The following is a 14,889-nucleotide window of genomic DNA, read 5'->3' on the forward strand; positions in this document are numbered from 1 at the left end:
TAGGTTTCTCAGCACCATACCTGTGCTCGTGGGTTTCACTGAAGTGGTAAACATCTGAGACCTGCATCACTTCGGCTTTCCTCCCACATTAAGCTGACATGCCGTGATATAACTGTAATACTGTTAAAAGCGGCGTTAAATCACATTGCAGCGATATCTCTTATTAGATATTGCTTGATCTCACCCAAGTGACATATTCTGTCAAAGCCAGTCTTGTATGATAAACAAACTTGAATGACAAATGAAATTGTATCATATTTCATGATTCAGAAATATATATACTGAATTTCAAACTAACAGCCAATGACGGGCAAACTGGGGAAAATGTGTAAAGAAGAGAGAATATTTATTTAGGATTTTCTCAAGTCAGAGGTGTTGTCATGTTATGTGGGCAAATAATACGCTGTGCTACTTCTGTTTTGTTGAACAACTACAAAACCACACACCACTGAAATTGAAATTCAGTACTTCCTACATCAGGTTATCACATCCATTACTCATTTTACCTCTCAAATTCTATTCCTGTTTTACTGTCCAATAAATGTAAATAGAAAAGTCATTAAGTATTGTTAAATATTATACAATGTCAATATCATGTTTGATATTATGTTTAATATAATACGATTGCAACCTTTTGATATTAATTCTTAAATTCTTTGGTGAACACATTAAAAATGGATTTATGAAATTACATTTTACGTTACATAAGTGGCACACTTACTTATAATGATGGGTATTGGCCTGAATTTCGTATCAAAGTAATAATTCCATCTTCCCGAGGCAAAGGAGTGAACTGACTATAAAAGTCCAGTTTCCACCCTTGCCGAACTAGGCTGGAATTACTGGGCTCATTGCGCCACCAGTGGCTATTAGCAATTATGTCCCTTCGAAGTCTTTCCTATGGACCAATCAGATTCCACCTGACTTTTATAGTCAGTTAACTCACTTGCCTCGGGAAGATGACATACATGCTGAAACGCTAAGGTCATGATTAAAGGGTCTAAATGAAGGCAAACAATGCTTCTGTATTTATTCATGCTGGGGAATTCCAAGGCCAGGGCTTGCCACCAGAAATGTGGAATACCATCTCATGAAAAATGTAGGAACATCAAAATGTCTTGTTCATATACTTAACAACGACCTCTCATTGTCCAATAGAAAAAAGCCGTATATTGAGGAAACTTTACATGCTAATATTGTACCGTTTTTCGGATGACAGAATATTTGACAAATGACCTACTGGATTTGGGGAATAATTAGAAGTTGTTTACTGGGTTTGTTGATATTGACACTAATAGCATACTGGATTAGCTGAATATGTAGAAATTGGAAACTTGATGAATTCAGCATATATAACACAAATGGCTTTCTGCAACTTTCAGAACACCGATTCTGTGGCCAGGAAGAGTGTGCTGTGTTCTGTGTGTGGTGCCGTGGCGGAGAGGTCGAAGAAGGAGAAGTCGCGGAACGCTAAGTCCAAATTAGGAAAGGACGACCAGTTTCAAGACGATAACAGAGGAGGAAGTGATAGGTGCAGCATGGTGAGAGGGGACATGAGTTGTGCGGACTCTGAGGGTCAGGATGTGGCAGTGAAGGCTGAAATGTTGGGCACCCATATCAAGCATCCCACACAACAGATAGTGATGTCTAAACCGGTAAGCCCTAAGGTGCCTATGGACCCGTGAGGATCCGGGGTAGACATGGGTAGAATAGGTCTTCAGCAACCCATGCTTACCATAAAAGGCGACTATGCTTGTCGTAAGAGGCGACTGACGGGATCAGGTGGTCAGGCTTGCTGAGTTGGTTGGAGTTTGACTTTTGTGCTGGTTAATATGTTAACTTTACGATAGTAATAGCTTCACAACCTGTAAAGATCTGGGTCAGAATCGGTCTTTAGCAAGAGATGACTAATAGGTGGGGTGGTCAGGTCTAATCCATGTCATCATATCTCAATTGCATAGATTGATACTGATGGTGTCAATCACTGGGTTGTCTGGTCCAGACTCTATCATTTACTGACCTCCATCATGTCGATGGAATATTGATGAATGTGATGTTAAGCAACAATCAGTCAATCAATACTAGATGCATGACTTCTTATTTAAAAACAATTCGGTAAAGGGCACGTCAAATAGATCATAGACTCATTTGCCGTAATTAAACAACAGAACGACCTTTCTGATAATTTGAAATAAAGCTCAGTTTGATTTCATTGCTTTCTTGAATACATGGTAACCAATGATGTCACAATGGTCTGCAAAGCACTGTGATGCAATTTCATTGCAGCGATATCTACAGTATAGATACCGCTTGATCTCACCCAAGCGATATCTCCTGTGGGAGCCAGTTTTGGATGATAAATCACTCTCTGAGCCTGCATTTGAACACTAGTAGGAAACACGTGTCTAGTAATAAATGTTCTTGTCTAGTAACATCAACTAATGCTGGTCCATTAACTAAGCTACAAGACTAAAATTGACAAAAATAATGACAAGTTCGGGCTGGTAGACTGAAAGCTCTCTCTCACTAGATGTTGCTTGCATGTCGGTTTGATCATATGAATCGCTACATTTCAGTTAATACCCAACTCTGGTGATGGCGTGTTCCGTGTGCCGGTGGGGGTCCCCCTCGTCCGCTACCCTCAAGCCGGGGTCAACCAGATGATACAGTCCCTGCAACAAAAGGTCGGTACTGAGTCTGGGCAGGTATTAAGCTGGACCTGCTCAGAGGCCGATATTGGACCCTAAGTCTGCAGTAAATACTAGTAAAATTTCCAAAGTTGGAATTCCAGATTTCCCAATTCTTGTTATATAATCATAACAATTGTTAGGGGTTTGTAGTAGTCATGTGTATTTCACTGCCCAATTTGATCAAAATAACATACTGTCTTTGGTATACTGGATAAATCCCACAATTCAAGCCCTGCATGATGTTTGAGGACGGAAAATTGAACTTTTCACACAAGATACAAACCTCGAACTGAAAAGAGAAGACTTTGATTTATCAAAATAATAGATTTGAGAATTTCTTTGGCCTTGAAGATAACTTTCTTTGTAAGAAGCCAAGAGGCTATTGACATCTTTAGGACACATTTTGTTTTTTAAAACTTTACTAAATGCATGACTTCTTATTTAAAAAAGATTCAAGTAAGGTAAAGGACACGTCAAATAGATCCTAAGACCTCTCATTTGACCTAATTAAACTTGACGATAGGTGTAGCCATGGAGTAACATCACCACACATCTTGTATTTGACTTGTCTAGCTCATGAAAGTTTTGAGGCAACATCAGTATAGGGACTGTTGCAGAATGCATTATATCAACCGTAACATTTATAAAGTACATTGAAACAGTGGCAGTGGGAGGCTAGGTCTTAGGATGCTTTGTATATTTTGAGGGTATTCATAGTACCGTATTCGACGTAATAAGCGCCCAGGGTGCTCTCAAAATTAGAAATAGGGGGCTCTTATTAGAATATTATTTTGGTGAAAAAAACAGAGTTGAAAGATAAATTTTGTGGTTTATGCTGACAGCCTGAAATGTTTATGTACGACATATAATTATGGGTGCATATAACACATGAGTGTGTATTATACGTGAATAAATAAGTCTTGTGTACACTGAGCAATCGGAAGGGGTGCTAATTGTTCACGAGCCAATATATTAGCCAATATCGACGTGGGCGCTTATTAGAGCAGGGCGCCTATTACGTCGAATACAGTATTTGTAAGAATACTTTGAATATTTAAAGATCTATTATTATTTACTGTTCATGTATTTCTATTTCAGCAATCTAATTTTTTGATGCACAAGAGGAGGAAAATGGTTCGGCAAAAGCCTTTAATAGTGCAAAGAACTTTGTTACCCAAAGCTCCAAGCGGACAGATTGTGACAATACTGCCTTCAAATCCGACTCAACTAACAACAAATATAATCAGCCCTCAAGCATTGAGTCGAAGTCCACAGTCGTTAACACCACAGACATTTTCACCAGTTAGTCTCAATTCACCGATTAATGATACCAATCGGCCGATGGAAACACAAGTGATTACTAGTCAGAACGTCACCCCTCTTAGTGCAGGTAAACTTACCTTGATTTCTTATTTATGAAAAAGCAAGATCATGTTGTTTTTGGATAGAGAGAAAGATTTCACTACGACCACGAATATCCCGAATCACCCCGAATCGGAAACTTTCGAAATTTGTGATGATTCGGCCAATAATGTAAACCTTCGTGGAGAATCGGGAGGAGGTTAGGACAAACGTACGACAGAATTACGAAAACTCGTGGCTAATCGGGTTGAAAAGTATGAAGAATGTCAGGAATGGGTAAAGAAACGTATGAATTACAAGATTCATGTACACACTGGTACAGATCATATACGAATTGTAAGAATCACCTACGACTAAGGAACGAATATGCTGAATGCATGTATGAATGCAGGACAATAGCAACAAATAAGATACGACTAATACGACCTATTTACAAGTAGTTTATGAAAAGCGGTAGTTTTCCGGACACTTAAGCATGTTCTTGGGTCCCGAAAGGCTGGCCAACCAATCATTTCCACCATTGAGGTTCAACGGAGAGCATGTGTTGCTCTGGTCCTGGTCCTTGGGAAATAGTGTTGTTCTTACTTAATTTTTACATGGTTCGTTGTTGACTCCGGACATTCGTGGCTGTTTGGAATGTTTTCGGGTTGAGGTCAAGAAATTTTGGGAGCCACGAATCACTAAGAATAGACAAGAATGCAAACGAATCAATTACGAAGCTGTTACAGAAGATAAGAATTAATTACGATACAGCCACGAAATTGCAATTCGGGGACCCTTCCAGGAAAGTTTTTGTCAAACAAACACTTATTTCGCTGATTCTACGAACTCCAGCGAACTGTACGAATGTTTGGGAATCAAATAAGATTCATCTAAGAACTTCAAGAAATGATTGAGATTTATCTTTGAACATGGTGTTTCGGGATATTCGTGGTTGTAGCAAAATGGGAGCATAAGATCGATTCGCTTAACATAGCGATTGTAGAGCTACGACTGTCAGAAGTCTATGTTAAAGTAAAGGTATTATGAAAGTCGTAGCGCTACAGTTGCTTTTTGAATCGGGGCCCTGGTAATATAAACCCATGGGGACCAGAGGCCACTTTCACAGAGCAATCTTCGAGCTACGACTGTCGCAAGTCTATGTTAAAGTATGGGAGTTAGCGCTATGATCACAAGCAGACTCCTGGACTAGAATATGCCCCAGCTCTGTTGAAGGCAGTGACAGATATGGAATGGGGGTCTGACTTGGTGACTTGGCTGTTTGCGTGTCAAGGTCACATGATTATTCCTAGAATGCTGTGCCAAGAAACTGATCACATTATACCAAGAAAAATATTATGTTCTTCCAGGAAACTGATAATTTTAACCAAGAAGTCGATATGTTATGGCAAGAAATAGATTATGCTATATTCCAGAAACTAATGACACTACCAAGAAACTGGTTATGCTATTCCAAGAAACTGATAAATTTTTTTCAGAATCTGACAATGATGATATTGATATTTTATAACCCACATGGGAAACTGATTATGCTATTATCCAGAAACTGATGATACTATACCAAGAAACTGATCATGTTATTCCAAGAAACTGATCATTTTAGGAAACCTGAAACTGTTCATATTGATATTTTCTATCTAACATTGTCATACACTAATGGTATTTTGTGCCAACTTGTAGGCATCGATGACAACTCCCCTCTCCTATCTCAAGCAATGTGTCCAGCCAGCCAGGGAAACAAAACACAAACACTAACTCTGGGTGTGTACTCGTCTACTCATCAGCACTATGTATTGGTGTCAGAAGAGTGTACTGACATGCTTCAATCATTGACAGACATCTTGAAGAATACCTTTCAGTATAAAGATGACTAGCGTTATCTTGAACCAGTACTGGGGTTTTTGTTGTGAAAATAAATCGGATTTGGGAATATACGACCTCGTTCCACTTTAATAACCCCAAATAAATTTGTCTGATGAAATATTTTTCATTTTGGGACTGAGACCCAAAGTTGTTACATCTGTCTCCAAAATAATCGGATCCGTGAAGATCTGGGGTAGAATAGGTCCTCAGCAACCCACGCTTGCCGTAAAAGGAGAATATGCCTGTCGTAAGAGGCGACTAACGGGATCGGGTGGTCAGGCTTGCTGACTCGGTTGATGCATGTCATCGATCCCAATTGCGTGAATCGATGCTCATGATATTAATCACTGAATTGTCTGGTCCAGACACGATTATTTACAGACCGCTGTCATATAGCTGGAATATTGCTGAGCGCGGCGTAAAACAACAAACCAACCAAACCAAACCAAAATATTCGAGCATTTGTTTCTAATGTTCATCAGAAGTTCTCCATGTTTTCTTTTAAAACAATCCTTTTTGACAATGACCCGAAATCTCTTCAACCCTTCATGTCTTTTCATGAGTGTAATGTTTTTTCAGTTACACTACAGACACAGATAAAAAAAGGAATCTGTTTCATTTGATGGCAAATTGTCTTCTATTGTGTGGTAAATTAGGAGAGAAAAGTAAAATGTCCTGTTTTGTTTGAAGAATGTAGAATGGTGAATTATGATTGATGAACGTTTAGTGAATGGTTTCTCTCCTCTCCTCCCAGGAACAGGCCAGTCCCCTGTGATGTCGACTGGTCAGCCTCTGAATGTCCCCCTCTCGGTCAACACTGACATCACAGCCACTACGGTAGGTGACCACATCGTACATGTTGCTTTCAGGGAGAAACTAAACACCCGAGTTGTTTAATGAAGATGGTTTGTGTTTCAGTATTAAGTTAAGGCAGCTTTTGTATGTTGATCCAAGTAGCTGGACGTGAAACTGATATGTTCAGGAAGATGTGGAGCTATATGTTGAGTAGTTCAGCGTTAGAAATTGGCACTAGTCCTGTAGTCCTTTCCGAACTGCCCAATAGTTAAGGTATCATAAGGACTAGTAGAAATTTTCCATTTTTAAGGGTTTTGCTATATGTTATCATTATAAGGACTAGTGGACTAAATAAATGTTAGTTCTACCACTGTAGTTGTTGAACGATATGATGGGTAGACAAGGAACTAATATGTTGACCGATGTCTTAGATAGATGTGGAAAGATATGTTTGGTAGACATGAGAATGATGTTTTAGGTCGATGTGGAACTGATATGTTAGTTAGGTACAGCTGTGATGTTAGGTACAGCTGTGTTAGGTACAGCTGTGATGCTAAGTACAGCTGATGTGTTAGGTACAGCTGTGTTAGGTACAGCTGCTGTGTTAGGTACAGCTGATGTGTTAGGTACAGCTGTGTTAGGTACAGCTGCTGTGTTACGTACAGCTGATGTGTTAGGTACAGCTGTGTTAAGTACAGCTGCTATGTTCTGACCTGCCTGTACATATCATGTGTTGTGTTGTAGCCTGGGCTGCTGCTCGGTACATCTGCAGGTTCGGCTGTACCAGCATGCTCCACCTCCAGCAGTCAGATGGCTGGCAAGAGGGTCGGCGGCAGTGACCTCAGCATCTCCCCTCCCAACCTGTCCTCCCTCCTGGACATGTCCCTCTCCTGCCCCCCTCCAGGTGAGTAGACCGCCCCAGTGATACTGCCTCTCTTCACATCCAGATCACCCCTCGTGAAATATCACTGTTTACAGGTAGGTAGGGGGTTGAAATTGAAATACAGATAACTTTTATTTTTGTTTTAGGAAACATGTTTTTATGGTGATTTCTGTGAAACATTTGTGGGAAAGTTAGTGTAGTGACAAGTCAAGGCGTTACTTTACTGTTTAGGACCCGTGAAGATTCCGGGGTAGAATAGGTCTTCAGCAACCCATACTTGCCGTAAAAGGTGACTATGCTTGTCATAAAAGGCGACTAACGGGATCGGGTGGTCAGGCTTGCTGACTTGGTTGATTCATGTCATTGATCCACGTTGTGTGTATCGATGCTCATGATATTAATCACTGGATTCTCTGGTCCAGACTCGATTATTTACAGACCGCCGTCGTATTGCTGAGTGCGGCGTTGAACAACAAACCAACCAACCAACCAACTTTACTGTTTACCAAGTTATTCAGAATAGGATGTTCGAGTTTGATGACAAAGGATATACCCTGGACTCCCTGGGCACTGCTTGAGATGTATATGTGATGTTGCAGGTAATGTGATGGCTGACAAGCTGTTGGACATGGCACTGGTGAACTCAAACTCCAGCTTCACAGGTATTTCCTTATTTTTTGTCTAAGAAATAAACAATGAACATGTGTCATTTATTTCCTGTATGAGATATCAACATTACTTACAGCCTCTTGTAAGGATTTTAATAACATTTACAAGATTCAAACAGATGTACTCGTATTTGAATAATGATGCCTCCATCCTTACAATCTGATCTTGGCAGTATTGGACAAGTCAATTTTATGAACAAGGGGGGTTAAGTTTGGTATTCCTGAATATACTCACAAACATCCAAACAATTGACGGCCATTATCTGTATCTTTTCTCCCATTACAGATTGCCATATCTCGCCCATTTTTATTGCAGCCATTTGGCCATTGCATTTATCTGTGTTGTCCCAATCGATCTAATCGATCATTTACCCTCTCACCCCGTGAAGATCCGGGGTAGAATAGGTCTTCAGCAACCCATGCTTGCCGTGAAAGGAGACTATGCTTGTCGTAAGAGGTGACTAACGGGATCGGGTGGTCAGGCTCGCTGACTTGGTTGATGCATGTCATCATGTCCCAATTGCATGGATTGATGCTCATGATGTCAATCACTGGATTTTCTGTTCCAGACTAGATTATTTACAGACCTCTGTCCTTTCCTCCCACATTAAGCTGACACACCGTGATATAACTGGAATACAGTTAAAAGCGGCGTTAAACCCAACTCGCTCACTCACTCACTACAGACCTCTGTCACATAGCTGGAATATTGATGGGTGTGGTGTTAAACACCAAACAAACAAAGAAACAAAACTTACCCTCTCAAAAATAGCGTCATACTTTTGGTCAAGTTAAGCATCTCTGTTTTTGCTTGACCCTAATGCAAGACTAGCTAGGATGTGGTGGTTCATTTGAAACAAGTTGTGACTAGCATTTTTTAGTTTGTTCTGAAACTAATGTTTGTTCCATCTCTGTTGTAGCCCTCCTGGACTCAGCCTCCCCCAAGTGTGGAGGAGGGGATGCTCCAGTGTTCCGCTCAGTCGACGAGAGCAGTCGACTGATCACACCCCCTCACAGTCCCAGCCACTTGGGGCCAGGGGCAGACACACAGTGGCTCAATGGGGAGGTATGTATCTAGTCCTGCTTGGGGGTCAGTGGATGAGTGTAGTTGACTGATCACACCCCCTCACAGTCCCAGCCACTTGGGGCCAGGGGCAGACACACAGTGGCTCAATGGGGAGGTATGTATCTAGTCCTGCTTGGGGGTCGGTGGATGAGAGTAGTTGACTGATCACAACCCTTCACAGTCCCAGCCACTTGGTTGGGGATGTGGCTGGTGTGGATGACAGTAGTTGACTGATCACAACCCTTCACAGTCAAAGCCACTTGGTTGGGGATGTGGCTGGTGTGGATGACAGTAGTTGACTGATCACGCCCCCTCACAGTCCCAGCCACTTGGTTGGGGATGTGGCTGGTGTGGATGACAGTAGTTGACTGATCACAACCCTTCACAGTCCCAGCCACTTGGTTGGGGATGTGGCTGGTGTGGATGACAGTAGTTGACTGATCACGCCCCCTCACAGTCCCAGCCACTTGGTTGGGGATGTGGCTGGTGTGGATGACAGTAGTTGACTGATCACAACCCTTCACAGTCCCAGCCACTTGGTTGGGGATGTGGCTGGTGTGGATGACAGTAGTTGACTGATCACAACCCTTCACAGTCAAAGCCACTTGGTTGGGGATGTGGCTGGTGTGGATGACAGTAGTTGACTGATCACGCCCCCTCACAGTCCCAGCCACTTGGTTGGGGATGTGGCTGGTGTGGATGACAGTAGTTGACTGATCACAACCCTTCACAGTCAAAGCCACTTGGTTGGGGATGTGGCTGGTGTGGATGACAGTAGTTGACTGATCACGCCCCCTCACAGTCCCAGCCACTTGGTTGGGGATGTGGCTGGTGTGGATGACAGTAGTTGACTGATCACAACCCTTCACAGTCCCAGCCACTTGGTTGGGGATGTGGCTGGTGTGGATGACAGTAGTTGACTGATCACGCCCCCTCACAGTCCCAGCCACTTGGTTGGGGATGTGGCTGGTGTGGATGACAGTAGTTGACTGATCACAACCCTTCACAGTCCCAGCCACTTGGTTGGGGATGTGGCTGGTGTGGATGACAGTAGTTGACTGATCACAACCCTTCACAGTCCCAAGCAAATTGGTTGGGGATGTGGCTGGTGTGGATGACAGTAGTTGACTGATCACGCCCCCTCACAGTCCCAGCCACTTGGGTGGGGGTGTGGCTGTGGCTGGTGTGGATGACAGTAGTTGACTGATCACGCCCCCTCACAGTCCCAGCCACTTGGGTGGGGGTGTGGCTGTGGCTGGTGTGGATGACAGTAGTTGACTGATCACGCCCCCTCACAGTCCCAGCCACTTGGGTGGGGGTGTGGCTGTGGCTGGTGTGGATGACAGAAGTTGACTGATCACACCTCTCACAGTCCCAGCCAGATTCCCAGTTCCAAATTCAATTTAGTATGGTAACATCTACAGGAAACCTAGTTCGGTATTGAAACTCAAGCAAGCTCTAGATTGTAAAAGGTGTTTATCTCCTAACTGAATACAACTGGGAAGAACATTGTTATATAGTGAAGATTACATATAGTACACAGATTAAATAACACAACCAACAAACAGGGTGTTAAATGATGCAGGGGTGAATCCAGGAGCTCTGTCTTCATTGATTCTGCAGCTTCACAAATGCCACATATAGATATTCCTGGGAGATAGTACTAGAGATGTATTGTTCTATTTTCCAGGTAGCTGACATGTCACTGACCAGCTTCCTCATATCCCCAGCCAAGAAGTCCGACTCACAAACATCGCAGCCACCAACTTCCATCGCTGCTCATTTCCCCTCATCCATTTTCAGTGAGAACTCGCAGGAGTCCATCGTATCGAAGCTAGATGTGAGTTGTGTTTGTGACTTCCCCACATGCTTGGAAACCCCAATTACATTTGTGTAAAAATCTGTTGTGACGCAGTTACACCCAGTGATGTGCCACAGCTTCGATAAAGTCAGATTTAAAGGATCGACATGAGAAGCTTGGCATGGATTTAGAGCTCAGTTCCACTCAGTGTCTGGCAACATAGCTTGTTGGTCACATGGACTGTAGTCCCATGTAGACACTTGTCCACTCACCTGCTAGCCCCAGACTTCTAAATTGTGCTGTGTCAAGTAAAAGTTCAGTGATGGTCGTCCTCATTGACTGGTAGCATTTGAGTTTGATGAGTTTAAACCAGTTCTCAATGTTTCAATTTTGCTACATATTAGAACTGAATAAAATTGACAAAAACTTTAAGTAAAGAAATCATTTTTGTCTTGTTCAAGCAGGACAAATTACAGACTTTTGAGGACAACTGAAATAAGGTTTTAAGAAATACCAGCAAATTTCTAAGGCTGCATTGGCCTTCACCCTTTGTCATGGAGGAGCACTGACCTAGTGTCATGGTTCAACTACCTGTCGCTTTGGACATGAAGCCTGGCTTTTGTTAAAAAAAATTCATGTTATGTGGGGGTGTCTGGCGGGCCTGGGGGGGGGCCAGTCGTCTAAGGTGAGGCAATTTGCTGTGCAGAGTTGCGTCCCTTGGGCACACCAGAAACCTATGATTGTGGGTTCAATTCCCGATTCGCCCTGTTTGTCAGCACCATACCCATGGTTGTTTGTTCACCGAAGCGGTAAGTGTCCAAGGCCTGCATCACTTCGGGCTTTCCTCCCACATTAAGCTGACACGCCGCGATATGACTGGAATACTGTTCAAAGCGGTGTTCAACCCAGGGGTCCGGAAACCGTCATATGCGCCGGACATGTCCAATTGGGAATCTCAAATGTCCGGTCTAAAATATTGCTTACCGGACATTTAAATTTTTCTGTCCGGACATTCTTAAATTTTGACTGGACATGATCAACAGTTAGGACTGAGCAATTTCTGTCTGCAGTTGTAACACAATGAAGATTATCTACACTGACAAGCTTTGTTTGTTTTGATTGCTGTAAATACATCGTACCTAGAATGATAGTCCAATCGGTCAATCACTGTAATAGGCAATAAACTGAGCTGACACTGATTAATCGAGGATTTATTACTGAGAACATCTTGTTGATTTGAGTAAAATGTGTTTACAACTGTACATAAATACCTTGCATCATCGATGTACCTCATTATCCTCACAATGCTACGATATGTAATCTCAGTCAAGAAGCGAAAGCGTGACGACAGCCAGTCGACCGATGCAGATCAGTCGAGCGGATCTGCCAAACCCTCAAAGTCTGAATGATCATTTTGTAAGTCGTGACTAACGACTTTCACTTGGTTGACATACAACGAGGATTTGCAGATTTTATTGTTTTCAGTAGCTAGTCGTATATTGAATCTTGATTGACCGCCATTTTGCTTTCTCGGACGATCGTTATCAAATTTTTTTATGGTCAATAATTAAGTACAGATGAAAAAGTATTCAAATAACTACTGCTATCAACGATAGTTTAGGATTTATGATTATATTATCTGTCTTGTTTTTAAATAATCTTTAGTTTAAAAAAAACACTTTTCCCGTGAGGTCACGTGATAACCAAATATGGGATAATAGTCTCGATCCAAATGTTACAACGCGTACACTTGAGCAGACTCATGAATATTAATAAGACAGTTCACAACGTTGACAGATCGTTATTATAACAGAAACAAACGTATGTTTTCCATATATATCTAAAATGATATTATTTGTTATTAATTGTCAGGTGAATTAAACAATTTAAATTGAAACAATTCATAATTCATCATATTATGAATACATAACAACTTGTAATTTGTGTGTAAAAAGTCGTACTAAAACACGCTGTTTGAAGGGGGCGTAGCATAAATGTAAATGTCCGATTGGGATTTTAAATTTTCCGGACCCCTGGTTCAACCCTATTCACACACTCACTCATGTAATGACGCCGCGATATAACTGGAATACTGTTAAAAGCGGCGTTAATCCAAACTCACTCACTCACTCATGTAATGTGACTTTAGGATGGTATGGGAAAAAGCTAAGTATGATATCATTGAAGTCAGATCTTTTTCTCCCATGCTCTACCTCCATGCATGAAGAAATGAGGATACTACCAAAGGATGTTGCTTCATGTTGTATCTGGGGCGGTCGGGTAGCCTTGTGCTTAAAGTGTTCGCTCGTCATGCTGAAGACCCGGGTTCGATTCCCGACATGGGTACATTGTGTGAAGCCCAACTCTGGTGTCCCCCTGCCGTGATATTGCTGGAGTATTGGTAAAAGTGGCTTAAAACCAAACTCAATCATGTCGTGCCGTGTCTGATAAGCCAATCAGCTTTGAGGCTTCTAAATTTTCAATAAAAGTGAGCAAAACATTCGGATAAGTATATCTGATTTCTGAATATAGCTGGGGACTTCCGACTGCCGAACAAGAGAGCCTATATTGTTGTGTATGTTCTATTCAGGCAGCTGTTTCTCCTCTTTCATTGCATCTACACTCAAAAGGTCACCATCGAGGGAATATTTGTGTTCTATGTGGGTTTTAATTTTTATAAATTCACAATTTTCAAATTGAGATGTTAAGGAAATGAAGCCGAATTGTTTTAGAAAGCTGGCATCTGATTGGGTCAAGAACCCATGTATCCATTGTCGAAGGTCAAAGTTTGCTGAGGGTCCATCTTTTGTGATGAGATGGAGATGTACTCAGATTTGATGGATTAAGGTATCGGAGTAAAAGATCTGATTTTTATGAGATTGCCATCCCACTTGCCCTCCCACTCACTGACATTGATTGATATGTTGGTTGTTGCAGGTGGACACAACGCTTCAGGTGATGATGAACGAGAACAGTATGGATTACGTGAGCAAGTTCGAGTCTCTGGCAGCACACATCGCAGGTTCAACACTACCAAGACATAGAGACGCCAAGCACTGATCTGTGTTAATGCATGGAGATTCTACCACACTACCAGGACAAGAGCCTTGTTGCATGACTCGTACTTCTGTCTCCAGAAGCATACATTCAAGTTCTACATTACCACAATCTAGTGACACACCGATCACAAGTCATGATGATTTTAAAACCAAACACTGAAGAGCTAGTCAATCCATTGCTGTACTGATCACAGAGTCCGAAGCAGTATTGTAATTGCCTCTACCCCTCCACCATCCAGTACTCGCTGGAGGTCAGATCATGCCCCAAGTCACCGACGCCCATCTAGGAGTTGAGCGGGATTCACGAGTTCCAGCACATCTCACCAGATGGTTAAACTAGTGGAGCTTATTGCATCAAGTGGATATAGTTTGTGATCTTTGAAATGTATGCTGGTACTGTAATTAGGAGTCTTACGGTTTTAGTTCCGAGATGCAGATCATACACTTCTTGCTTACTTATGAAAGCTAATTTAAAGTAGACAAATTATTTTAATAGCATTGATAACCTCCGATTACCGATGTTATGTATACTTTTCTATAAATAATATAATAATAATAATAGGCTATTTATATTGCGCTTATTTCCACATCACTAAGGGGCATGCTCAATGCGCTATTATTACCCCAGTCACTGGATTAGTGTACACTCAAGAATCATTCTCAGCTCCCTTTTAGGCGCCAGAAGGTTAACCAACCACATCT

At 41.9% G+C, this 14,889-nt stretch overlaps 1 protein-coding gene across 1 annotated transcript in view; it reads left to right on the forward strand.

The window, feature by feature from the left end:
* Positions 1 to 14,663, forward strand: part of LOC139449744 (protein cramped-like) — a 32,673-nt gene extending 18,010 nt beyond the window's left edge. The window contains exons 12-21 of the mRNA XM_071231268.1: positions 1,383 to 1,655; positions 2,577 to 2,684; positions 3,789 to 4,080; positions 5,733 to 5,813; positions 6,670 to 6,752; positions 7,455 to 7,614; positions 8,193 to 8,255; positions 9,182 to 9,327; positions 11,018 to 11,167; positions 14,066 to 14,663. Of these exons, the coding sequence (XP_071087369.1) occupies positions 1,383 to 1,655; positions 2,577 to 2,684; positions 3,789 to 4,080; positions 5,733 to 5,813; positions 6,670 to 6,752; positions 7,455 to 7,614; positions 8,193 to 8,255; positions 9,182 to 9,327; positions 11,018 to 11,167; positions 14,066 to 14,188 (1,479 nt within the window). The 3' untranslated portion in view covers positions 14,189 to 14,663. The remainder of the gene's footprint in view (positions 1 to 1,382; positions 1,656 to 2,576; positions 2,685 to 3,788; positions 4,081 to 5,732; positions 5,814 to 6,669; positions 6,753 to 7,454; positions 7,615 to 8,192; positions 8,256 to 9,181; positions 9,328 to 11,017; positions 11,168 to 14,065) is intronic.
* The last annotated feature ends 226 nt before the right edge of the window (positions 14,664 to 14,889 follow it).

Source organism: Haliotis cracherodii, unplaced genomic scaffold, assembly GCF_022045235.1.
Source record: "Haliotis cracherodii isolate W230 unplaced genomic scaffold, xgHalCrac1.p SCAF_8, whole genome shotgun sequence".
Classification (NCBI taxonomy): domain Eukaryota; kingdom Metazoa; phylum Mollusca; class Gastropoda; order Lepetellida; family Haliotidae; genus Haliotis; species Haliotis cracherodii.